The sequence below is a fragment of the Camelus ferus genome, chromosome 20, assembly GCF_009834535.1.
Source record: "Camelus ferus isolate YT-003-E chromosome 20, BCGSAC_Cfer_1.0, whole genome shotgun sequence".
Classification (NCBI taxonomy): domain Eukaryota; kingdom Metazoa; phylum Chordata; class Mammalia; order Artiodactyla; family Camelidae; genus Camelus; species Camelus ferus.
In genome coordinates, this window is record NC_045715.1 from 23730080 (window position 1) to 23757675 (window position 27596).

General features: G+C 34.8%; 1 protein-coding gene across 5 annotated transcripts in view; it reads right to left on the minus strand.

Annotated features, from left to right (window-relative positions):
* The window catches only part of FKBP5 (FKBP prolyl isomerase 5), a 93347-nt gene that overhangs the window by 24963 nt on the left and 40788 nt on the right, over positions 1-27596 (minus strand). For 3 of the 5 annotated variants that reach the window (XM_032462907.1, XM_032462910.1, XM_032462906.1), the window contains 4 exons: positions 27205-27329; positions 21464-21608; positions 11171-11313; positions 10115-10229 (listed from right to left, as the gene is read on the minus strand). In XM_032462907.1, the coding sequence (XP_032318798.1) occupies positions 10115-10229; positions 11171-11313; positions 21464-21608; positions 27205-27309 (508 nt within the window). In that variant the 5' untranslated portion in view covers positions 27310-27329. Of the gene's footprint in view, positions 1-10114; positions 10230-11170; positions 11314-21463; positions 21609-27204; positions 27333-27596 lie in introns of all 5 variants that reach the window. The other 2 variants (XM_032462908.1, XM_032462909.1) reach the window with 1 other exon arrangement.

Below are 27596 nucleotides of genomic sequence, written 5' to 3' on the forward strand. Positions count from 1 at the left end.
CTATATTAACTAATCAGCATAATATCCCCTGGAGTAAGAAAATCACTTTCCTCTTCATTTTCCATCTGCACGACATTTTGTTTAAATGACTCAGAACGTAGCTCTGTACTATTAAACTATTATTATTTTTAATGTTATAGTTCTACCATTTCAGGGATCTTTCAAGATAAATTTCTAACTTCATGGTCATGTTATGGAAGTTACTTTTACGCCCACTAATGTTTCTTATGCTTTGAATCTTCAGTTCTTGGCTTTATTTTTTTGTGATGTTTTAGTATATCCTATAGTATTATTTTTTTCAAAAAGGGCACAAGTCTACAAATTCCAAAGTTAATTTTGTTCTCATACTTAAATGGTAATTTGGCCGAGTATAGAATCCTAGGTTCAAAATACTCACAGTGCTCAAAGCATTGTCTTTTAGTGTTTAGTGTCACAAATTAGAAGTTTGATGTCATTTTGATTCTCATTCCTTTGCATCTAGCTTGATTCTCCCTCGAAGAGTTCAAAATTTTCTTTCAAGCTATGGAATTAAGAAATTTCACCAGATACACACACACACAAACACACACAATGAAATACTATTCAGCCATAAAAAAGAATGAAATCTGGCCATTTGCACCAACATGGATGGACTTAGTATTATGCTAAGTGAAATAAGTCAAAGACAAATACCATGCGATTTCACTTACTTGTGAATCTAAAAAACAAAGCAAATTAACAAATATAACAGAAACAGAGTTACAGACACACAAACAAACAGGTGGTTGCCAGAGCTGAGAGGGGTAGGGAGGCAGGGAAACCAGTGAGGGAGATAAAGAGGTATAAATTTCACTAGAAAATAAGTCAGGGAATATAATTACAGCATGTGGTCAATATATGTAGGAATATAGTTAATACTGTAATTTTGTATGGTGACAAATGGTAACTTGACTTATCATGGTTATCGTTTTGTTAATGTATAAAAATACTGAATCACTATGTTGTACACCTGAAACTAATATAATAAGTCAATTATACTTCAATTAAAAAAATAAACTTCATCAGGATGTATCTTTAAAATGAAAAAGCACTTCTTACTCCTGTATGCCACTATAAACTAAGACTTTCAATCTTAAGGCTCTCCTATCTTCTCTAGGAAGTTTTCTTCTATTATGCGTTTGGTTATATACAAACTGTCTATCTTTGACTTATTATTCCAGTCTTCTAATTTTTCTTTCATTTTTCATCTCTTGGGTGTTTTGTTTTTTTTTCTTTTTGCTCTGTGTTCTGAGATATTGTTGACTATCTTTCATATTACCAAGTCAGGATTCTGGGGCTGTCCATTTTGATTTTCAACCCTTCCTCTGGATTCCAATTTTGGTAATCATATTCTTAACTTCCAGAAACTTTCTTCTCTTTCCTTGTCCAGAGAAGCTGGTTTTTGACTTAGAATTTTAATATCCTGTTAAATATCTATTAAGATAGTAATTAGTATTTTGAAAATCTTCTATTTCTTCTTAGTTCACCTCAGTGCTTGTTTCATGGTATCTGCTGATAATTCTGTATTGTTTGGTCATATGATAAAGGAAAGATTCAGAAAGATCAAGTGATTATAGTTACCTGACACAGTTTTTCTAAGCATTTGGATATACTTCCATGCTAGGCCCGTTCCCAAAGGAGGTGGGCTGACTGTGGAGCTCTCTGGGTGAAGATTCCACAAGTACCTATTGTGCATTTACTACGTGCTGAGCATGATGTCCACAGGAAGGCTGGGGATACCATTTTCCACTGGTGATGCAGGAAAAAGTTGTACTTTAGGAACCAAACACTTCAGCATATTACTGAAAGAGCAGGGCTGCTCTTTCACTTGTTTCCCCTTCAAGTCTGTTTTCAAAGTTCAAAGCTACTTTATGCTTTCATGTTATAGTCCAAGTCCTAACATGTGGAGTCTTCTGAGGCCCATCTCTATTTTATTTAAAAAATCTGGCCTAACTCACTTTAGCCTGAGAGCGAAAGTCACAGCCAGAGCCTATAGTAATTTTCAAGCCTTGGCTGCAAACTAGAATTACCTGGGGAGTTTAAAAAAACATACTTGTGCCTGGAGTACCACCCTTTGAGATTTGAGATTCTTATTTAACTGGTCTGGGCTGAGACGTAGGCATCAGGGTTTTAAAAGCTCCCCAGGTAATTCTAAATTCAACCAAAGTTGAGAACTACTACACTAGAGGTCTACTGGCCCAGCTGTTCCATATTGTTTTATAACAACCCTGATGATTGCCCCATAGTCTGCTTTGGCTCCCTTGCACCAGCTGACTGAGCTTGGAGTTCTGCCCAAGCTCACTGAGAAGAACGGCATGTACCTCTGCAGAGGTCTTCTCTACACCTGTTGTGGGTTGGGTTTCCTGAGTCTAGTTTCCATCAGTCCAATTTTATCTACTTTACATATTCCAGAAATTCTTCCTAATTTCTGATCCACTTCTTGTATTCTTCCTTTTTTCCAGCACTAATATGGATTTCTTCCTCTTTTTTGAAATCATTCTCCACCCCTCACCTCCCACCATCTCTCATTTCAGCAGGATTTGGAGAGGGAAAGGGGGTGAGAGGGAAGGGTACTCCAACGACTTCAATCCCTGCAGATCACTCTGCTGAAATGTTCACATTAGAAAATACTGCCAATTGCATGCATTCTTTGCATTCAAATGTGGTTGAAAGCACTGTGAAGCAAGAAGCAAGAGAGCCACACACAGCTGGCATTTTGATGTGCCTACTCCAAGCACTAAGTTAACAAATCAGAAGATGTGAAAGATGGGAGCTGGGGGAAGAGAAACTGGTAGCTATTCACAACCTTATGTCAGACAGATTGGATTTTCTAAGAAAGCAAAGCTTAAAAGTAACAATTTAGCCACTACTGGCACCTAAACTAAAGTATGATGACTAAAGTATCAGTTATCATGATAATGTCAATTAGAGTACCTTAGAACAGTGTGACTTTTTTTTTTTAATAGAAAAAGGACAACACAATAAAAATTACAAGATGGTCATCTTAATTGACACAAAAAAAGCACACTGGAACAGAATCTAAAAATTGATTTGCAAGCATAAGGATCTTGATAGAGTAAAAATCACAATTTCTTTAAGAAATTATAAATCCTGTCAAATTAATGTTAAGTTCTCTCTACCACATAGAAACAAATTATTAAAAGGAAGCAAAAGATCACAGGGAACTATATTCAATATCTTGTAGTAACCTATAATGAAAAAGAATATGAAAATGAATATATGTATATGTATGTATGACTGAAACATTATGCTGTACACCAGAAACTGACACAACATTGTAAACTGACCACACTACAATAAAAAAGGAAGCAAAAGATCATAATTCAATAAAAGGCTTTTGATTCAGTCCATAACTTTATTCTTCAAAAAACAAAAATCCTAGAGAAATATGATTTAGGTAAAATTACTATTAAGAAGATATATAACCAATACCATGCTGTCTTGATGACTGTAGCTCTATAGTATTGCCTGAAGTCTGGGAGAGTTATTCCTCCAGCCTCTTTTTTTTTCTTCAGTAATGCTTTGGCAATTCTAGGTCTTTGATGGTTCCATATAAATTTTATTATTATCTGTTCTAGTTCTGTGAAATATGTCCTGGGTAATTTGATAGGGATTGCATTAAATCTGTAGAATTGCCTTGGGCAGTGTGACCATTTTAACAATATTGATTCTTCCAATCCAAGAGCATGGGATATCTTTCCATTTTTTTAAGTCTTCTTTAATTTCCCTCATCAATGGTTTATAGTTTTCTGTGTATAATTCTTTCACCTCCTTGGTTAGATTTATTCCTAGGTATTTTATTACTTTGGGTGCTATTTTAAAGGGGATTGTTTCTTTACTTTCTTTTTCTGTTGATTCATCATTAGTGTAAAGAAATGCCACTGATTTTTGAATGTTAATCTTGTAACCTGCTACCTTGCTGAATTCTTCGATTAGCTCTAGTAGTCTTTGTGTGGACCTTTTAGGGTCTTCTATATATAGTAACATGTCGACCAATGGAACAGAATAGAGAGCCCAGAAATGAAACCACAAACTTTTGGTCAACTAATCTTTGACAAAGGAGGCAAGAATATACAATGGAATAAAGACAGTCTCTTCAGCAAATGGTGTTGGGAAAACTGGACAGCAGCATGTAAAACAGTGAAGCTAGAACACTCCCTTACACCATATACAAAAATCAACTCAAGACGGATCAAAGACTTAAACATAAGACAAGATACAATAAACCTTCTAGAGGAAAATATAGGCAAAACATTATCTGACATTCATCTCAGAAATTTTCTCCTAGAAGAAATAAAAGCAAGAATAAACAAATGGGACCTAATGAAACTTACAAGCTTCTGCACAGCAAAGGAAACCATAAGTAAAACAAAAAGACAACCTACGGAATAGGGAGAAAAATTTTTGCAAATGAAACCGACAAAGGCTTGATCTCCAGAATATATAAGCAGCTCATACAACTTGGTAAGAAAAAAAATAACCCAATCCAAAAATGGGCAGAAGACCTAAACAAGCAGTTTTCCAAGGAAGACATACAAATGATCAATAAGCACATGAAAAAATGCTCAATATCACTAATTATCAGAGAAATGCAAATCAAAACTACAATGAGGTATCACCTCACACCAGTCAGAATGGCCATCATTCAAAAATCCACAAATGACAAATGCTGGAGAGGCTGTGGAGAAAAAGGAACCCTCCTTCACTGCTGGTAGGAATGCAGTTTGGTGCAGCCACTGTGGAAAACAGTATGGAGATTCCTCAAAAGACTAAGAACAGACTTACCATATGACCCAGGAATCCTGTTCCTGGGCATATATCCAGAAGGAACTCTACTTCAGGATGACACCTGCACCCCAATGTTCATAGCAGCATTATTTACAATAGCCAAGACATGGAGACAGCCTAAATGTCCATCAACAGATGACTGGATAAAGAAGATGTGGTATATTTATGCAATGGAATACTACTCAGCCATAAAAACCGACAACATAACGCCATTTGCGGCAACATGGATGCTCCTGGAGAATGTCATTCTAAGTAAGCCAGAAAGAGAAAGAAAAATACCATATGAGATCGCTCATATGTGGAATCTAAAAAAAAAAAAAAACAAAACAAAAACAAACAAACAAACAAAGCATAAATACAAAACAGAAATAGACTCACAGACATAGAATATAAACTTGTGGTTGCCAAGGGGGTAGAGGGTGGGAAGAGATAGACTGGGATTTCAAAATTGTAGAATAGATAAACAAGATTATACTGTATAGCACAGGGAAATATATACAAGATCTTATGGTAGCTCACAGAGAAAACAGTGTGACAATGAATATATATATATATGTTCATGTATAACTGAAAAATTGTGCTCTACACTGGAAATTTGACACAACATTGTAAAATGATTATAAATCAATAAAAAATGTTTTAAAAAAAGAAGATATATAAGTAATTTGAAGACTGTTATTAAAGACAAAGACAGACTGAACACTGTGTTCTAGGTCAGCCCCAGTAGAGCCAAAAGGATTTGCTGGTGAACTGGATGTAGAATGTAAGAGAAGTCAAGGATTTATTTCCTTTAAATCTATTTAAAGGAAGCAAAACAAAAGATATAAACATAATACAGAAGGTTAAAAAAAATAAATTAATTGTCTACCATGTACTAGGCACCTTTCTTCATTTAACTGTCACAACAATCTGGGGGGGTAAAAGATTATTATTACCATTTTACAGATGACGAAACTGGATGCTCAAGGTGATTAAGTGCCTTGTCTAAAGCAATAGAAAAATCAAGTAGTGATTCCAAGATTCAAAGCTCACGTCTATCACTTCCAAAGCCTATGTGTCCCCTCCCCTGACTACTCACTGCACCTTTATACAGAAGTGACAGAAACTTGGTGACTCTTGTGTATCTATAATTACGTTATAATGGATGATCACTGTGTTTAGTTCTCTTTCACTGTAGGACTGGCTTTAGTTCTAGGATTTCTACCTGGTTTTGAATCTAAGTCTAAGGGTGATACTACAAAAAAAGGCAAACCGGTAAAGACTGAGAAGACTTCAAAGAACAAGGTGACCTTGGCTTCTGGCAGGGTCCACTTTTAAGTCCACCTTCTGCCCTCCACCCACACATAGCCAACTGGTTTCAAAGAGGGAAAGCAGGACACCTTAACCTTGATAACTGACAATACAATACATTTTTATAAAACTGATTTGTTCCAAAAAACCAAAAAGGGCTTTTGGGAGAAGAAGTAAAAATAAGCCATTTACTCTAAAATTTCCCAGAGAAGTACAATCTAACAAGATGAGAGACGAAAAAAATCAGTCATTGCCCTTTCTTACTTCAAAACAGAAAAACTAAAATTATATAAAGGATTATTCAAATACATTTAAAAAATTCCATTCATAGTGTGTTATTCTTCATGCAAAAAGGAAGAGGATATAAGAAAAAATACATGTATCTGCTCATTTCTTAAAAAAAAAAAAAAAAAAAAAAGAAGAAGAAACCAGAATCTAATGAGATTAGTTACCTACAGGAAGTAGGAAGGAACAGAGTAGAAATAACCAGGAAATGGGAATTAGTTAGTAGCGGTAAGGGGGGGAATAACACTTCTGAGTATATCTTTTCGTATAGTTTAGAATCTATTTAGAATTTGTTTCATAAACCCAAGAAACAAAGAAATGAAACCAACCAGACCGTGGGGGGAACCCCAAAGGGAAGGCAAACACGACAAATGAATTGAACTATATTACAAATGAACAACATAACCATACTGAAGGGAATGAGGATGAAAGAACTAACCTAAGGTGGAAAACAGGGCTTTCAATGCATGCTATAGGCTATGACAAAAGAAACTATACACAGATACTTCCTATGTAGGAAATTTGTTTTTCACAGGGATATAGGTTAGCAATTCTGAAACTACTTTCTGTATATACTACAATGGAGCAAACAAACAAATATATTGTGGATGATGAGAGCCAGGTTTCTCGAGTTGGAGAAAGTAGAGTCAAAGAACCAAAGAGAGAAGGTTAAAACAAGTGGGTGGTGTTGAACTGGAACTGAAAGTGTCACTATGTACTCATAATTTTTAATATACATACACAGACTAATATCAAAGTACATATATAAGTATATGTATGCATCTTGAGGTACATGTATTTCCTAGCTCTGTTAAGAGGTTCTAGAAGCAATAACATTCCATAGCATGAGTATACCTACCACTCAGATCTTGGTTTCTAAATACCATTCTCCAGTAAAAGGAATCAGAGCTCCTTGGAGAAATGGCTGATTCTAGGCCTGGAGGAGGGAAATGACAAAAATGAGCCTAGAGCATCCCGTGGTGCCAAAAGTAAGAAAGTGCTCAAAAAACAATGTTGAAAGGACAGGGGGTTCCAATGGCCAAATCTGGGACAATCTGAGCAACAAAAAATAAATAAGAGCAGTAATGAATAATAACCTACAGAATACAGTAATATCCATGGGTCAGTACTGACACAGACAAACAGGAGAGAACAGGCAGCTCTTCCTTACAACAGAATTCCAATTATGTGTAGAAGGAACAGTAGAAATAGAAAAGTCACCATTAGACAAATACCAGAGTAATTACTGTTGTATGCAAAAATCATTCATGAATGCTAAAATTAGTGTGTGAAGATTTGATGTAAAAGAAGATATTTCCATAGTCTCCTATTATTTCTCTCCCAATGAGATACTGAGTAATTACAAAGAGAAAAACAGTTAACTTTACAGTGGAGAAACATGGCAGACTCCACCTTAACCAAGTGACCAGAGTTAGTACCACCAGTAACGAGAAGTCAGCATCATGTACCTCCTGATAATGAAGAACTGAGACGGGCACAGCATCACTTGTGTGGTATTTTTCCAAAAATGCGTTACCTCAGTCTAATCAGGGGAAAACATCAGACAAACCCAAATTGAGGGATAGTCTACAAAAAAATTGGCCAGTTATCTTCAAAAGTGTTAAGTCATGAAAAACACAGAAGACTGATGAACTGTCATAGACTGGAGGAGGCTAAGGAGACATGACAACTAAATTACAATGTTGGATCCTGAATTTGATTGCGTACCGGAAAAAGGACATCAGTGTGGCAACTGGTGAAATTCAAGTAAGATCTAAGAAATAGTTAATACCATTGAATCAATGTTAATTTTTCTGTACTGTGGTTAGGTAAGATGTCAACATTAGGGGAAGCTGGGTGAAGCATATAAGGAAATTCTCTGTACTAGTTTTGCAACTTTTCTGTAAGTGAGAAATTATTTCAAAACAAAAAGTTAAAAAAATTACTCCCATCGAAAGTATTACCACAAGCAAAATTTGATTTAATTTATTTAGCTTGCTCCAAAGTTAACTCTATGATGGTAGTTTTGTGGTACTGCCTATGACAGGGAAAAGGTTTCTTTCAATTTAGTTGACAAAAACTGCCAGTTTTAAAATACAGGTTATAAATTGTTGAATCTGGGGAGTCACTGTATCATAGGGGAAAAAACTCTCCTTTTGAATATGTTTGAAATTTTGCAATAAAAATTTAAAAACATGTTATGGACAAGATTTTTAAGTGCTTGTTAATACACTGAAGAGAATTTTCTATCATTCCTATAACATTCATAAACATTTAGAATTCTATCATGGAGTGTTTAGGGCTAGCAGGACCTTAGAAATCAAGATGTCTACCCTGCATCACTGTATAAAAAAGAAGCTAAAGCCAGAGGGGCAAGAGTCAGCCAAAGCCAGAATCCTATCTCCTGACTTCTGGTCTAGGTATTCCTCCAACATTATATACATAAGCTCTTCTTCATTTATTCTAAAACTTATCATGAATGACAACCATCTAAACACTTCAAATACAACAGCACAGTGATACTTTTTATAACTGTTTCCAATTAAAAAAAAAACAACAAAACAAAATTTGAACTAATTTGCCAGACTTGTGAAAATGAAATATGGGTTCAGAGTAATATACCCAACATTAAAGATGAGAAAATCAACTATTCTAGTTTACTGTTTAAAATGAACTCTTCACTCTAAATAGGCTTTTTATAATAGTTCATGTTGCCATCCTTCTTTAGTGATTTTTTTTTAATGGAAGTATTTATGTTTTCTCACAACTCTCTTTCGAAGTACTTCAGCTCAGTAAATGACATCTTTCAAACATTTATCCATGCAGAAAGCATTTACTGAATACTAAATGTGTGCAAGGCACTACAGGTGATGTTGGAAACAAAAAGAAGATGATTCTGGTCCTCCAGCACTCATTCACTCACTGGGGAAATGGGCAAGTGACAAGTAGTGTACACAGAGGCACACATGTACATACCCCTCCCTCTGGGAGGGAGGGAGGGTGATTAGTATTCTAGTCCTCAGTAGTGTCCTTACTTTCAACTTAGCAAATGAAAAATGCAGTAGCTTCAGGTCACTCAATAAATGACAAAACAGAACTTGCACAGAACATGTCTAGGTCTCCTGACATAGAACAGAATAAACACTATTACCCAGTTCTGATCTAACTAAAATGATAAACTGATTTTATCTTGACGGCAACCAGTGGGATGGGTTTGAGAGCCCTGAAGTGCACTACAATCTACTGCTTTATGTAGTAACTCTATAACCTTGGGTGATTTATGTTAACTTCTCTGAACTCAGTTTTCTCACCTGGGGATAATTAATCATACCTCAAAAGTCTGTAAGAAATAAATTAATAAATATGTAAGGCAACTACTATAGCTGTTGGCACACCGAGGAGTCCTTGGACTAAGAATTCCTTGATGGATGGGGCAATCTTTTATTCATTTTTTGAGTTTGTAGAGGCTGGTACAGTACCTGGCACACACAGGGTGAATATGTATTTACTAAATGAAGTCATTATTAAATAAATGTTGAATTAAAGACTATTCTTTATATATATATATAATATAATATATATATATATATATATATATATATTTTCAATATATTTGTTTCTATAAACAGATTTTAAAAAATGAATCTCCATTTCATCTGCATAAATGGAACCCAACTTTTAAGGACCAGTTCCCTCTAGCAGCAATACTTACTTTCTACCGTCGCTCCTTCGTTTGGGTTTGAATACCCTTCTCCTTTCCGTTTAATTCTTCGGATAATACCTCCATCTTCAAATAAATCCTCTCCTTTGAAATCAAGGAGCTCAATCTAGAAAGAGAAAAGGGATTTGGCTGATAACTGATCAAAAAAGCCAATGTAACATACCTAAGGCAAGAGCAACCAATTCTTTCGTTTTACAAAGTAAAACTGTTTTATATTTATCTGTGCATCTTAGTTATTGGAAAAGGAGGAAAAAAAGAACACTGCACTTTTCAGTACCTGGAAAGAAACTTCACGTAACGATAATGTCTAGGACTGCATCCTGTGGGGCTGCAGTGCAAAGACAGACAGGAAGTACTAGGAAAACTGCCTTGTGGGCAAAAAGCCAGAGTGACACAGTGCTGGCCCAAAACTGTTTTGTCTGACTCTAGAGGCCACTACTTTTCCACCCTGGATTCATGAAATTCCCTTCTTAAAATGTAAGAGCAAATCTTATGAATCAGGCCTACAACAAACCAAAGGTACATTTTATCTTGTTACAATGTTTAGGCATTTGCCTTCTTAATTTATAAATTAGTTTTGGCCAAATATGTATAATTCAACACAGGATGAATAACATATTATCACCACCTACTGCTTCTAATGAGGAAGTGAGATCTGTGACATTTATAAACCTTTGTAATACAAAAATAGCTTTACAACTTGATTTAGATATATTTCAACATTTATCTCCCACATTTCCACCCTGTCTTCTGGTGAATTTTGAGTACGTCATAACTCACACCACTGACCAGAACCTTCATTTCTAAGCCTGGTGTCTTTTGTTTATTTGGTTATGACCGTTTTGTGCCAGAGACACGTTTCTAAGAAAGCACTGGCACACACCCCTTGGGTTTGTGGGAAACAATTCAAGAAGCCAAGCTCCAAAATAAGTAAGTTGGATCTGATTCTCAATAGCAAGCTTAGCTCCTTGTTCCACTGCCTATTGCTTCGGAGCCAGCACTATAGTGGAGCAGATGCTAACAAGGCAACATCACACACATACTTGCCTCAAAAAAGAGAGTTGCATTCGAGGGAATTTTGGGGAGACTGCCAGCAGAGCCATATGCATATTCTGGTTTGCAGAGTAAATGGCAGATCTCTCCTTTCTTCATGGTAGCCACACCAATGTCCCATGCCTTGATAACCTGGCCTATGAGAAAGGAAAAGGGGGTTGAAAGCTATAGGCCATATTTTAAAAAGATTTAACTGTCATGAAACAAAAATCAAACAAATCTCTAATTCTTTATGCTATATACTACTCAGCTAGGCTATGAAAGAACTCGGTAAAAGCTATACACTGAGAAATAAATTGTGATTTTTTTTTTGAGGGCTGTTAGAGAAGATTCTCTGCTGAGAAGGATGCAAGTAGTATCAATTTCTAAACTGCTCAAAGATTAAGTCTTTGAAAAATGGTAGTAACATAATCTTTGACATGTGGCTGGGTTGCAGTTGTTGCTTAATTTATAATTTCAACCGCAATAGTAAGTGCATGTTTTCTAGGCAGTGATGGAACAAAAATAGTATAGCAAATGGAATTTGTCCTAAGGAGGCTTATAATTTAGTTGGGTAGACAAAAACAACAAACAAGAAACAACCGGTAAAGTATAAATTGCATTAAAAGGCCTATGAAACAGATTTTCTTCCTCAAAATTTAGAGTACAAAAAAAGTGGTTTTGTCTTTTTAAAGAAAACAAAATGATGTGTCACAAGAACTACAAAATTCAGAAATTTTTTTTTTCGGCCTTCTTCCAGGAAACTAAAAGTTAACCTTACTGCTTAACTGCAGAACTGTATTAACCTATATAATTTTAATTGTATCTTACAGTAAGCAGTTCCAAATCCTTTGGGAAACAACAGAAAATGTACATAATTTCAAGGGATAATATACAAATTTGAGGTGCTGTGTCAATCAAAAACTTAAGTATTCAAAGTGAGATCAGGTAAACAATGAACTCCAGAGGAAGTGACTTTTGAAGAGAGCTGTTACTGTGAACTGATGGTAGGATTAGGTCAGGGTAATTAGGATAAGGGGGACCCTATACTAAGGTATGTAAGCAGGGATGGACAAAGCATTTGTGACTCATGACTTCAACTTAGTCTTCATTAATTGTTACATTTCAAAATATCAGATATACTTACTTAGTTAAAAGTGTATCTACATGCCTATTATTAAAACACACAAAAGAGAGAAAGATATAACTGAAAGGTAAAGGGTCATCCATTCCCTCCTTGTAAGAAGCCACTGTTACGTTTCTTTTGTATCCTTTCAGTGTGTGCTGTTGCTTTTAAAAGAATTTAAGACACAAATGACAGCATCCTATACATTCAGTTCTGAACTGTTTTTCTCTATCAGTAGAAAGGAGGACATCCATTTTGGGGGTTAGAAGTGCAGCCTGCTTTAACTTCAGACCGCCCAGATTAGATACCAGGTCTGCCCCTTATTAGTTGTGTGAACTTGTGCAAGTTTCCTCATCTGCAAAATGTAGATAATCATAGTTTCTGCCATATAGTTGTTATAAGAATTATTAGATAAAATATGTCAAACACCTGGCACAGTGCCTGGCATATAACATGTATTTAATAAAGGACAGTCATCATCATCATTGTAAATACATACTGATCTACCTCTTCTGCAATAGCTTCATAATATTCTAGTCACTCCCATACTGAAAAATATATTGCCAACAGTTCTCCAATAAGGCTCTTTGTCCATGTATGTTTGCCTGTTTTGTGCAAGTATATTTGGAGAGTAAATTCCTAGAAGTGCAAAGGTGATGTGCATTTTCAGTCTGACAGATATTGCCCAACTGCCCTTCCCAAAGGGCTACATCAATTTATATGCCCACACATGGTTCTAATGTGAAAACAGTCTAGAGTCCTCAGAAGAAATGTAAGGCCTGCTGCTGACAGGCTGCTTTACCGTCACTGATGCTCTTCAAAGGCTGCTGTGGTTTTTGTGTGGGCCATTGACAGCTTTTTTTTAACTCTCAACTCTGATAGTTTAAGACAAACACCTTAAACATTCTTTCAGGAAATCTCTATATTGTAGGGGAACTACTGTACATTTATTAAAGACATTTAGCCAACTACCGAGGAGCAAAGGTCTCTCTAGGGACTAAGAATACGAAGGTGGCTGTTCCCTTCTTCCTTCCAAGAAACATGCAATGTAGTATGGCCAGTGGAACAGAAAGATATATGCACTGTTTTTTTTTTCAAGTGTCGTGAACACTAAAATAGAAACATGGGGCTTTTGCCTGGGGGTAGAGATTGGTGCAATCAGCAAAAACTTAATTCACAGATGGTATCTATGCTAGGCCGTGGAAGTTGGAAATATCAGCCTGTCAAATCCCCAGGAGCCCCTCACTAAATAAATCATGCATTTGCTTTTCTTCTCATTCAGGAACATTACAGCTTCTCTAACATGGAGCTTCAGACACTGAGTGAAACACACTGAGCAAAGAGCCACACTGATATGAACACAGGTATGTTTCTAAAACTGCCCATCTTGGGCATCTTTTCTTAAAAAGCATTTCCCCCTCATTAAAAAAAAAAATACATACTCAATATAGAAAGTATATAAAAGCACAGAGAATACAATAAAAAAGAACTTCTGAAACTTTGGCATCTGGGGTAAACTGTCCATTTTTTGGTTCATTTCCTTCCAATTATGTATGTCCACTTTGCATATTAAATTTTGATATATACATTATTAAAATTCTGGCCATAGTTTATTTGGTTTTGTAGCCTAGCTCTATATTGTAGCACATTATATGAACATTTTTCTTGTTAAAAGATGATAGCTGAAAACATGACTTTTAGTAACTCTATGCTATTCTATCTTTTGAATATACTATAATTTCCTGTTAATAAACATTTAGATTGTTTCTATTTTTTTTTTACTATTATAAAGTTAAAATGAACTACTGTATACCTAAATCTTTACATGATTTTTTTTTGCATAATAAAAGCATTTTACCTGACACAATCAGGACTGTGGTTGTAGGTTAATTTAAAACGTTGCTTTAAGTGAGGAATCATAAAGAAGAATTTATACATGACCTCAAACATTTTTTTTTAACTTCAAATATATCAAAGCTATTAATTCACTAACTTTGTGTTAGAAGGCCAAGGCCTTGTCTCTGAGTGTGGCTCCAGTGATAAGAGTTCCATGTCCTTTGAGCTTATTCAGTATATGTTACCGGGATTCTTCTGTAAAATGGGTGTAATTTTCCCTAAATTACAGGTATGTGACAACTAGAGAAGTTGCCTGCATACCAATTCAAATCATTCTATATAAAAATGCTGTTAAAAAACAACAACCAAAAATAATTCCATGTCATCTTTACTGTATAAATCACACTTATGGTATATCATTTGCCATTTACAAGTAGATTTCTTTAAAGAGGAGTAGGAACCAGAAGATACTTGTAAAGCCATCAGCAAGCGAATACTTCTAGTAAAAATGTATTCTAATGGCCTACTTATTTTGCCTTTTACCCACGCCTAACTCAAAGCCATTTATAAAATGCTTTTAGCAATTAATCTTATTAAGTCTTTGCAAAGATGTTTAACTTAGTTTCCAAATAATTCTCCTTTCTTACTACACTAATTTCAGTGTTTTATATACTATCTAATTAAATTATATAATGACAAGAAGTTATAATCACAATTATACAATTAAAATGGATATAAGGAGGTTTAGACTGATTTTTTAAAAATATATTTTCTTTTTTCTTTTTTTTTTTTTTTTTTTTTTGGTGGGGAGTAGATAATTAGGTTTATTTATTTTTAGAGGAGGTACTGGGGATTGAACCCAGGACCTCGTGCATGCTAAACATGCACTCCACTGCTTGAGCTATACCCTCCCCCCTTAGCCTGATTCTTAGCACTAGTCTGAGGAAGGAAGAAGCAGCACCTGACATCTGGAAACTGCCTGACACTTACAGAGGCCTTGGTGATGTCTGAAGCTGGCCTGGGGCACACAGCTAGGCCATGCTATTCTTCTGTTGGACACAACAATCTCATAAAACATCAACATCAGACAGGGTCACTCTGAGACCATGAGAAAGTGAGACAAAACAAGAACACTTCAAAATTTTGTCTTAGCATGGACAAAAAAACAAGGTCCCTGTGCAACCTACAAAATACCAAACATCCCCCTCTCCTGGTGACATGAGTGACTGCTGCTTCTCTACAGGTACAGCTTTAGTCTCACTCCAGGCAGCCCTCTTCCTAGGTAAGATTTACTAAGACACCCAAAGGATCATCCACATCCTAACAACACCCAATCCAGAGCAAATCCCTTCTTCCTTAAATCCTCCCCAAATCAAAATACAAGCCCAAATCCTATAAAAAGTCCTCTCCAACACTCTTACTGAGACACCCACAGTTTCCCATGGTGTGTGTTCTCCCTCCCTCCGAGTAATAAATCCAGCTTGTTGGACTACAGCTGCGTTCCTAGTGGTCTGTGGCTGGAGGGCACTGACAAGGCTCACTCAACTGGCTGAAGCAGAGTGTGGGACCACACCAAAGAAGAAGGAAACCAGTGGCATCATTCAGTATATTTACAAGCAGAATGGAGCCCATCAGTTAGTCTGGAGTTGGTTAAGCAGGCTTCTACCATATTTCCTCAGAATCAGTTCCTAGAAATAGAATTACTGGTCAAAGCATAAACATTTTTAAGATTCCTGTTCTTTGGGATCTTTTGATTTTTAAGGTGTTAACTGTAGCTTACAATACACCAAGAATTTATATATGCAATTTATTCTTCCACTTCAACTGGACTTCAGCTTTACTAGCTCAAACATAATTTATCGATTTCAGGAGTCCTATTCCATTTGTAACAAAATCTGAAATAAGAATATATACTTATACAAATTTATAATATATCTATCCATAGTTCAAATGCTTTTTATATATACCCAACTGTAGGCATTTGAAAAATTTTAAAGTGAACAAAGCTTAGTATAAAAGCAATACACTGTACTTTTCCCTTTCTACAGAGTATTATATAACTTTCTGATTTAGAAAGATCAAAATCAAATTTTATAGGTTCAGCGTAGGGTCATCAGTTATAACAAGTGTACCATTCTGGTGGGGGATATTAAGAGAGGGGAGTCTATGCACATGTGGGGGTTGGAAATATATGGGAAATCTCTGTATTTTCCACTCAATTTTGCTGTCAGCCTAAAACTGCTCTGAAAAATAAAATTTATTTAAAAAATCATACAATACATTTTAACATATAACATTTCTTTTAATCACTATTTTCACTTATAATAAAGACTATAGTGACCACTTTACAACATTGTGTAAATTTTTTTACACTAATTTTTTTCTTTAATGACTTAAAATTTTTTAATTGTGGGAAAATACATATAACACAAAATTAACCATTTCAACCATTTTTAAGTGGATAGTTAAGTACAGTCACACTGTTGTGCAACCAATCTCCAGAATTTTTTCATCTTGCAACACTACCACTCTACTCATTAAACAACACCTCATTTCCTCCTGCCCCAAATCCCTGACAAGTTAATTTTTGTATATGATGTAAAGTAAGGGTCTAACTTAATTCTTTTGTGTGTGAATATCTAGTGTTCCCAACATCACCTTGACTATGTAACTTTAACTTTTAAAATTTTTATTGAAGTATTTTGATTTTACAACATTGTGTTAGTTTCAGGTGCACAGCAAAGTGATTCAGTTGTACATATATATACACTATACAACTTTCAAATGTATGTTTGCATTTGAAATCACTGATAATACTGATGTTGTCTTTCTTTTTTTTCCTGTATATTTTTTCCTCTAATAAATTTTATTTGGTTGTCTTTTTAAATGTCTTATACAGGGCCCTGAAAATCATCCCTACTCCCTACCAAAAGTATCTGGTTATGAATAGAACAAATTAATTTTTATTTTAAGATTCTTTTAAAGTGTTCCGTATGTCTTATGTTATATTTTATTTTTGCCACTTCTCTACTTAATTACTAAGAAAACTGATCAGAAGATAATGACCTCTCCTTATCCTCATGGCTTAAAGTTTCAAAAACAGGGAGGAAAAATAATCCGTCCTGGGACAGCCTTAATGATCAACTCTGTTAGGCTAAAGTGTTAGACATGGACTGGAAGGGAGAAGTCATGTCTTGATTATTTTTTATTTCCCAAAGAACTTAACACCACAATATTATACTCAATAAAGGAACACAGTCCACACTGCAATATCTAATTTAAATGGAGTTAGAAATTTGTTAGCTTCCTTCAGTCTACTCAGCCCTGCCTAAATCAGATTCTCCTTAATATCCATTCAGCAATGAAGTTGGAAGCATTCTGCCTCTATTGGAAAGGGCCAGGTAAAGCCAAAGAAAGTACTTCCTTAAAAATTTGCCATCTTTCTGGCTCACACTTTCGGGGAGGGTTAGGAAAATTAAATATTTGGCCTAAAAGCTTTCCTTCCAAATCCTGAATGCTCCTAAACTGCACATTAAGAAAAAAAAAGTAAACATGTTAAGAATACATTTAAGTAGGAGAAAAAAGAATATATTTAAGTGGGAACAAGAGTATCAATAGAAATACAAAGGGAGCATTTGGCTAAACCACAAACAACCCACAGGAAATTGGCTGTATGGTTACCCAGTACTAGTAAGTGTATGTCACTAGTAAGTGTTATGAATGTTGTCGAGGCTTAAAATACATGGGAAAAGATACTTCAAATAAAAATAAAACTGTAAAAATATGAATTAGGCCCATGTAACAGTAATATTTTTGCTTTTGATAAATGTCATTAACTGTATTACTCTTGTAAGAATGTCTGGTGTACAGTAAGCACTCAGTAAATTCTGCTGGACCAGGATCTCCTTTGATTCTGTACCTAGTTCTGGGGCTAGTTTTAAACCTTAAGATCTAACATAACTTGAAAGAGACTGCTTGGGTTTGAATTCTGGCTCTGCCACTTCCTGTATAACTTTGGGCTAATTACTTAACCTCTCTCTGTACCTTAGTTTCCTCTTATGTAAAAAAAAAAAAAAAAAAAAAAAAAAACCAAACAAAAACAAAAGTGGTTAATTATAGTAAGTACCATAAAAAATTTAGTAAAGTGGACTTCATCAGAATTAAAAACTTTTGTTCCCTGAAAGACTAGTTAAGAAAATGAAAAGGCAAGATAGAGACTGGGAGAACATACTTTCAAAATACGTATCTGATTAAGTGCTTGTCTTGCTGAGTACAACTCAATAAAAAGATACTACTGATTTTTAAACTGGGCAAAAGATTTGAACAGATATTTCACAAAAGAAAATATACAAATGTCCACTAAGCACAAGAAAATATACTCTCAACATCACTAGTTATCAGGGAAATGCAATTGAAAATCAAAATGCAATACCGTTTCACAACCGTATTAAAATGGCTAAAGTTTAATTAAAAGACTGATAATATTAAGGGCTGACAAGGATGTGAAAAACGACCTCTCAAGTATTACTGGTGAGAATGCAAAATGGTACAGCCACTGTGAAAAACAGTATGGTAGTATTTTATGAAGGTAAATGTATGTTTACCATATGACCAACAAGTCCAATCCCAGGTATTTACCCAAAAATAAATTTACCCAACACATCTACACAAAGACAAGTATGTGTATGCTCATTATGTTATTCATAATAGCCCCAAATTGGAAACAACCCCAATGTCCAGTTTTTTGAATGGATGAACAAATTGTGGTGTTTCCGTACTGTAATACTACTTGGCAACTCAGCATGCATGAATCTCAAAATCATTATGCTAAGTGAAAGAAGTCAAACACCAAAGATGACATCTGATTCCACTTATATGAAATTCTGGAAAACACAAACTATAGTAACAGAAACCAGATTAGCGACTGCATGGCCCAAGGTCCAGGAAGTGACAAAAGGACGTAAGAAAACTTTTTGGGGTGAGGAAATTGTTCTATATGTTGATTGTGGTGGTGGTTACCCTTAAAAGGGTAAATCTTGTTATATGTAAATAGTACCTCAAAAAAAAAAAAAACCACCTCTAAGAGTCTTAGACACAAATGTTAATATGACTGTCACCTAATTATACTAAATAAATTGTACAAAGAGTCTAAAAAATAATAATAGGACTCGTGTGAGGATTAAATGTGATGACATATGTAAGGCCCTTAGCTTGGCATTCTAAATACTTCAAAAAGGTATTAGCTATTAGTCTTTCAAACATAAACTTTCCCCTTTTACCCCAATATGCTAACGACGGACTAAATTAACAGGTATTTTTACTAATAATCATGAGTCATCATGCATTTAATAAGGTTATATTAATGTTAAAGGTAGACTGCTGATATTTACTTCATTATGGTTTAATCTCAATAGTAAGAGATAAGTATAGGTATGTGAAAAATCTAAAATGACTGATTTGTTTCTCTTCTCAAATCTAGGGGAAGAATATAAGAAACAGGATTCTTATCTTCGTAATTCCCAACCATGTTAGTCACATACCAAGAGCACCAAAAACAACTTCTTTGAAGTAGCCTTTTATCAGAAATCACCAGACCTTTCCAAGGGTAGGTGGGGAAGGGGTGAGGCTTTAGTTTTCCTGGACTTACATTAACTCAGCCACTAACTTCTAACAAGCCATATGGTCCACAAAGTTCAATTTGATGTATGGGCTATTATTCTTCTTCCAAGATAAAAAAAAAATTATACTAAATTAACTGAAGACATTTAAAAGTATTTATAAAGATATCAGTAAAAATCACATTTAAGACTTGAAAATAGTGGTTCTCAACTTTTTTTCCTCAGGACCCCTTTATAGCTTAAAAATTAAAGACTGTAAGGAGCCTTTTTTTTTTTTTTGTATGTCTACTGATATTTACAATATTTAAAAAATTTAAGTTACTTAGAAATTTGTTTAAAAATAACAATAACCTCATTTTATGTAAACATAAATTATTTTTATGGAACTATATTTTCCAAAACAAAAAATTAGTGAGAAGAGTGGTGTTGTTTTACAATTTTACAAATGTAAAATGTGTCTGACTTAATAAAAAACAACCAGATTCTCATATCTACTTTTGAATTCATCTGTTGCAATTTTGGTTGAAGTATATGAAGATGAATAATTAGAAAAGGTAGGAGCATTTAAAAAAAAAAGGTAGGAGTATTTTAGTAGCCTAATATTCATAATTATCTGATACTACTTTGAAACTGGACAAGTGGTAGTTTCAATAAAGGGTAGCTGCAGTATGGAATGTGAAACCATATTAATGACCTTTTCATATTATATTACATTAAAATCCACTGGTCTAGCTTACACATCAAATGGATCTTTTTAGTCATGCATGATTTTGTAACATTTTGCATTGGTCACTGGGAAAATGTTGTTCACTGAGTTATATAATCTTCCAAATGTTACCACATTTCCTTGTATAATATTTAAAAAATTACATTCATTAATACCTACTGATCTCATCAGAAGTCTTAAGTTTTGGGAAGCTGTCAAGCTCTGAGTGGCAGATACAAATTTTCCAGAACTGAAACTTTCACTTGAAAACTCAATGGTAACAAATATTGTCAGTTGTTTTCCTTTAAGTGACAGGCTCACTTCATTCATTTGCAAGAAAGTATCTGCCAAATACGGAATAATCAAGTCTGAATAATCATAGCTTGCCCTTTCAAATAAAAATGGTGCTTCATGAAAAAATGTAGCTGGTTCAGCTCTCAACTCAAGCAAGTGCACAAGTGCCTTTCTTTGAGATGACCGCTGTACTTGGGTGTGCAGAAGTGCTCTATGTGTGCTTCCTGTTCTGCCACAAACATAAAAACAATGTGAAACTCAAGGATTAGGATTTAATAGCCCTAATGTTTTTTATACTTTATCAAGGACATTCTTAAGTGAAACTGGTCTTCCTTTTTTTTTTTCTTATTTAAACAGTGAGTGAGGGCAGTGAAGAATATACTACTGCTTGTATAATTTGGTGCCATTGCCTAGATCTGTGCTAAGGCAACAGCAATTTTTTTTTTTTTTAACCAAAGCAGCTTTGGTACCATCAGTGCAAATGTCAACATAATGAAAAAAATAGATAACATATTAGTATTATTATGAAAGTAATTTTGACATTATGGACCCCCTAAAATAATCTCAAGGACCCCCCCCCCCCGGGATCCACAGACCATAGTGTGAGAACTACTGCTCTAAAATATGTTTACTTTTGTCAAGGATAGGATCCACTAGCTCCTATATAATACAAATAGCAATAAATTTAAGCAAATCACAACTCAAAAAAAAAAACAAAACCTTCTTACCTTTGCCAAGACTAAAGACAAATGGTTCGTTTCTATCATGACTGGAATCAAACTTCTTCCCATTTGACAATTTTCCTTTGTAATGGACATAAACTTTGTCTCCAATCATTGGTGTTTCCTCACTATTCCCCACTCTTCTGATAAGCTAGAAAAGACCAAATGTCAGGGAAAAGGAGGTGAAACATTTTACTTCTAATCAAGAGAATAAAAACGTCACACAGTCTATTCTACATCACCCAGGCAGATTTACAAACTTTTACCTGTCCTTTCTAAAGGCTTCACTCCCAGTTCTCTCAATAATCCTCATTGTTAGCAAACTGTCCTGTGCTACTCTAAATCTTTCATACTATATTTAATTTTATTGTTAATCACACTTTTCTCTCAAAATAATTAACTAACAGTTCCTGCTGCATTGGTTTAATGCCCCATGCTTTCACACTAAAATCTCTCAAAACTCCACGTACAAACTGAATTAGACCAAAAAGATTAGCTGACTTTCACAAACATTCAAAAAGAAGTCTGAAGCAAAGTTTCAAAGGTGAGATTTTTACTTCCCTCCTTTGCTAAAATCATTAGCTTTTGACTAGATTCCACTAGTTTGGTTTAATTTCAGAAAGCCCAATTTCCTGTTATAACAGGTTATTTCTTACTATCTGAAGAATATTCAATGTGTGAAAAAAAAGTATCACTGCACAGTTTGATATGATACCAAATAACTTGTTTTCTAGTAAAGGAAATGCCAAAAAAGCTCCAAGTTGAAAAATATTTAGCTATCTTAAAATCCAGCATACTTAATTTTTGTTTTTGGCAGAGCAAACCACTAATGCAGTTGGTCAGTTCTGGGAAAAAAATCAAATCCAGGCATATGGTGGTATAATTTATTCTGTCAATCACTTATGCCTAATTAATCATTTTGTTAGATAACAGAGATGGTACCTAAAGTCCAATAGACATCTTCTGAGGGGAGGGGTTTGAATTTTTTTCCGAAGAATTCAATTATTTACTTCTAAATTCTTTTTTTGAGCCATGTCCCCCCCTAGGCCCACCCTCATATCACCACATAAACACTGTGAACTTAGATTCTACAACTTTCTTCGTCTACAAAAACCCAGACATTCTTTAAAGGAAAAAAATGATTACTGCAACTCCATAAGAAATCTGTCTGAACTAACCAATGAACTCAGTAAAGTTGCAGGATTGCAAAATCAACACACAGAAACCATTTCTATATGCTGACAACAAAATATTCGATAAAAATATAAAGAAAACAATCCCAGAAATGCAAAGCAAAACCACAATGAGGTAAATACACATACACACAATGCAACATTATTCAGCTATAAAAAAGAATGAAATCTTGCCATTTGCTACAACATGGATGGACCTTAAGGGCATTATGCTAAGTGAAACAGATCAGATAAAGACAAATACTGTGTGATCTCACTTACATATGGACTCTAAAAAAAGAAAAGAAAAAAACAACTAAGTTCATAGATACAGAGAACATAAACAAATTGGTGATTACCAGAGACGAGAGTTTGAGAGGAGGGTGGGAAAAAATGGGTGGAGTCAGAAGATATAAACCTCCATTTGTAAAATAAGTCACGGATGTAATGTACAGTATGGTGCAATAGTCAATAATATTGTATTGCATATTTGAAAATTGCTAACAGATCTAAAAAGCTCCCATCACAAGAAAAAAAAATTACCTATGTATGGTGACAGATGTCAACTAGACTTATTGTGATGATCATTTCACAATATATGCAAATGTCAAATTGCTATGTTGTATACCTGAAACTAATATAACGTTATATGTCAATTATACCTCAATAAAAAAAAATTCCATTCAAAACTGCATCAACAGCTATCAAATAATTAGGAATAAATTTAACCAAGGAGGTTACAATGAAAACTGTAAGATTCTTATGAAAGAAACTGAAAAAGGTAAAAATAAATGGAAACATATCCTATGTTCATGGATCAGAAGAATTAAAAACGTTAAAATGTCCATACTATGAAAGACATCTATAGATTTAATGCAATCCATATCAAAATTCACTATGGTATTTTTCACAGAAACAGAAAAAAATGCTAAAATGTGTACAGACCAAAAAGGCCCCCAAAAGCCAAGGCAATCCTGAGAAAGAACAAAGCTGGAGGCATCACATTTCCTGATTTCAAATTATATTATAAAACTATTGAAATTAAAACAGAATGGTACTGCCATGAAAACAGGCACATAGACCCATGCAATAGAACTGAGAGCCCAGAAATGAATCCGAGCATATACAGTCAACTAATATTTGATAAGGGAGCCAAGAATACTCAATGAGGAACAGATAATCTCTTCAATAAATGGTGCAGGGAAAACTGAATAATTACATGCAGAAGAATAAAACTGGACACCTATCTTACACCACTCATAAAAATTAACTCAAAATTGATTAAAGACTTAAATATGAGATCTGAAAATCTAAAACTCCTAGAAGAAAACAAGGGGAAAAAGCTTCTTGACATTGGTCTTGGCAAGAAATTTTTGGATATGACACCAAAAGCACAAGCAACAAAAGCAAAAATAAGTGGAACAGCAAACTAAAAAGCTTCTGCACAGCAAAAGAAACAATCACCACAGTAAAAAGGCATCCGGTGGAATGGGAGAAATCTGTGCAAAACATATCTGATAAGGGGTTAATATCCAAAATATACAAGAAACTCATACAAATCCATATATTTAAAAAATCCAATTAAAAATGGGCAGAGAAAATGAATAGACATTTTCCCAAAAGATATACAAATGGCCAACAGGTACATGAAAAGACACTCCACATCACTAACCATCAGGGAAATGCAAATCAAAACCACAATGAGACATCATCTCACATCTGTCAGAATGGCTGTTATCAAAAAGTGAAGAAATAACAAATGGTGGTGAGGATGTGGAAAAAAGGGAACCCCTGTGCACTGTTGGTAGGGATATAAATTGGGACAGCCACTATGGAAAACAATATGAAGAGTCCTCAAAAAATTAAAAATAGAACTACCATTTGATCCAGCAATTCCACTTCTGGGTTTAAATCCAAAGGAAATGAAGTTACTACCTTGAAGAGATATCTGCATTCCCATGTTCACTGTGGCATTATTCACAAAAGCCAAGCTATGAAAGCAAATGAAGTGTCCATCAATGGATGAGTGGATAAAGAAGATTTGTGTGTGTGTGTGTGTGTGTGTGTGTGTGTATCACACTGGAAAATCATTCAGCCATGAGAAAGAAGGAAATCATATTTGTTACAGTACAGATGTACTCTGAGGGGATTATGCTAAGTGAAATAAGTCAGACTGAGAAAGACAAATGCTGTGTGACACTGCTTATGTGCGGAATCTAAAAAAGCTGAACTCACAGAGAGAGAATAATGGGTGCCAGGGGCTAGAGGATGGGAGAAATGGGGAGAGATTGGTCAAAGGGTATAAACTTCCAAGTTATAAGACAAATAAATTCTAGGGATCTAATGTACAGCATGGTGACTAAGTTAACAGCACTGTATTATATACCTGAGAGTTGCTAAAAAAATAGCTCTTAAATTTCTCACCACAAAAAAGAAATTATTATCTGAGGTGATGGAGGTGTTAACTAACTCTACTGTGGTAATCATTTCAAAACATACAAGTGTATCAAATCATCACATTGTACACCTTCAACTTACATAATATTTCAATTATATCACAATAAAGCTGGGAAAAATCATTATAATTTTAAAAATTAAATTAAGAGGTTTTAAAAAAAAAAAAAAGAATCACTACTGCCCTTCTATGACTCAAAGGGAAAAAAAGTTTCAAAAAAATTTAATCTGAAAGAAAGCACATGATATTCTAAAAGTTCTCATGTTCATGAACTGCATGCAGTATCTGGGAGCCTGAGCCTCACATGGAGATTCTGCTTTTCTAGGACTATAACCAAGTAACTGGGCATATGGGATGAATGGCTACCAGGGCATCAGAGAGCTGTTCACATCTGCACATGACACTACTGTATTACTTTAGGTTTCCCCAGCAAGGTGAATTTAGTGTCAAAATCTGGAGTTGTCCTGAGAATACAATCTAGTCTCAATTCATGTTAAAAATGTAAGCTCCACAAAGAAATTTTATCTTCCTAAGCTAGTTTCTGACTTCCCAGATCTGCCTTGGTCTTTAAAAAAAAACACACACACACATACATATAAAATGGTTAATAAGAGAGAGTACTACAGGCATGGCACTGTGCTAAATGCTTTATGTAATCCTGACAACTCTTCGAGGTAGGCAGTATTATTATTCTAATTTTACAAATGAGGAAACTTCATCTCAGATAGGTTACTAAATTGTCCTAGGTCACACAGTTAATAGACCTATTTAAAATAGACCAAAGCCTCATGGTGAAATCTGAGGCTCTAGGCACTGATAAATGACTTAAAGGGCTTATAACCTAAAAATGCTTCTTACAGGCCTAAAAATCTTGTTAGATTTACTCGCTAGAACAAAGCAGGACCTGAGGCAAGCTGGGGACTGTGTTCTCTGCACGGGTGCTCTGAAAAGATGAAAGAGAAGAACTTAAACAGAGGTGGGGAGATGCTGAGAACAGCCTACAGAATTTCCACTGTCTCAAGAGGCATCCTGGAGTCTGGGATGAGGAACTCACATAGCTACAAGGTTGAGAACACTCTGAATGAAGATATCATGATATATATATATCTATAGCACAGAGCCCTTTTTCTACAGGTATAAGTCTTCAAATGTTGGCTTGGCACATGGCAAGCAAACAGTAAAACATGTATATTCAGAAGAGATTTGGGTGCAGAAAACTTTCACATAAGCAAGGTTATCCAAAACAAACTAAAAACTTATTTGCTGATGACATGAGGCAATAGTAAAACTCAGTTTAGTGGTAATATTTAGAATTCGTGAGATGATCTTCAGCAAAAAAAATTAAGTCAACTGTACAAACCTTGAATGTATAACAGTGTAGAAGAAAGAACAACTTAACATGACCAAAGCCATTTAACCTTTCTTTATTACATGGAATAATAACACATATATGTCTTTCATATATAATTGGAAGAATCAAAAGGTGCTCTGATTGTTTCATAAGACAATTGTGAGATACAAATAAAAAACACACGTAAAAATGCTTAATTACAGAGTGAAAAAAGTGTTTTTAAGGAGGAAAGTTGATTCAAAAAGTGAGATATGTTCTCTCATGAAACCACACAAAAAAATCTTCACTGTATACACTAACACTGTTTGTATGTAAAAAACAAATTTTTTTGAACTTTAAATTAGCTTTTCTTTTTCCTTTAAAAAATTTTTGTTGAATTGTTATTAGCTAGCTTTAATATACTTAAATAACACCTGTTTGTACGTTCTGCAAATAGGGAGACACAGTCTTCTGGAGTCAGACATAACTAGGACCTGACCCCAGATCTGCATTTACTAAGAAATATGATTTGAGGCAAGTTAATTTACCTAGCCCGGTCTCTATTTTACCATCTATAACCTGGATTAAAAACAAACCTCAAATCTAAAAACAAAAACAAAAACAAAAACCCAAACCTCATTATGAAGATGAACTGAGTATCTGGCACTTAGTAAGCCTCAATAAACATTATCCATTGCCACCTTCAGCCAAAAAAGCAAAAAAAGATTTTTATAAACAATCTTTCCAGATAGCAGATTTCCCTACACATCATTCACCCTTGTGGTCTCACCTTTAATACTCCTCTATCTTTTTTGGAGGTAATATCCTCTCCCTGTTCAGCAACAGCTGCTGCTGGGTTTTCTCCATTGTTCTTGGCACCTTCATCAGTAGTCATTGTCTTTTACAAGTAGAAACCTGCTGAGAAGAAACATATTTTAGCTAGGAAAAAACCACTTCTCTATGCATCTTAAAATGCCCTCAGGAACTGAGCTTTACCTGACCCAGGATTTCTTAGATCCAATAAGGTTAAACACTGAAAACAAAAATAAAAACATTTGCTAGGAGCATGTACTGATGTCATGAGGCATGTAAATAAAACATCATCCAACTCTTCAATTTCCCCTCCAGCTCTGGTCCCAAATTAGAGAGCAGTACAAGTCAGGTTTGGTAGTGATTATATTC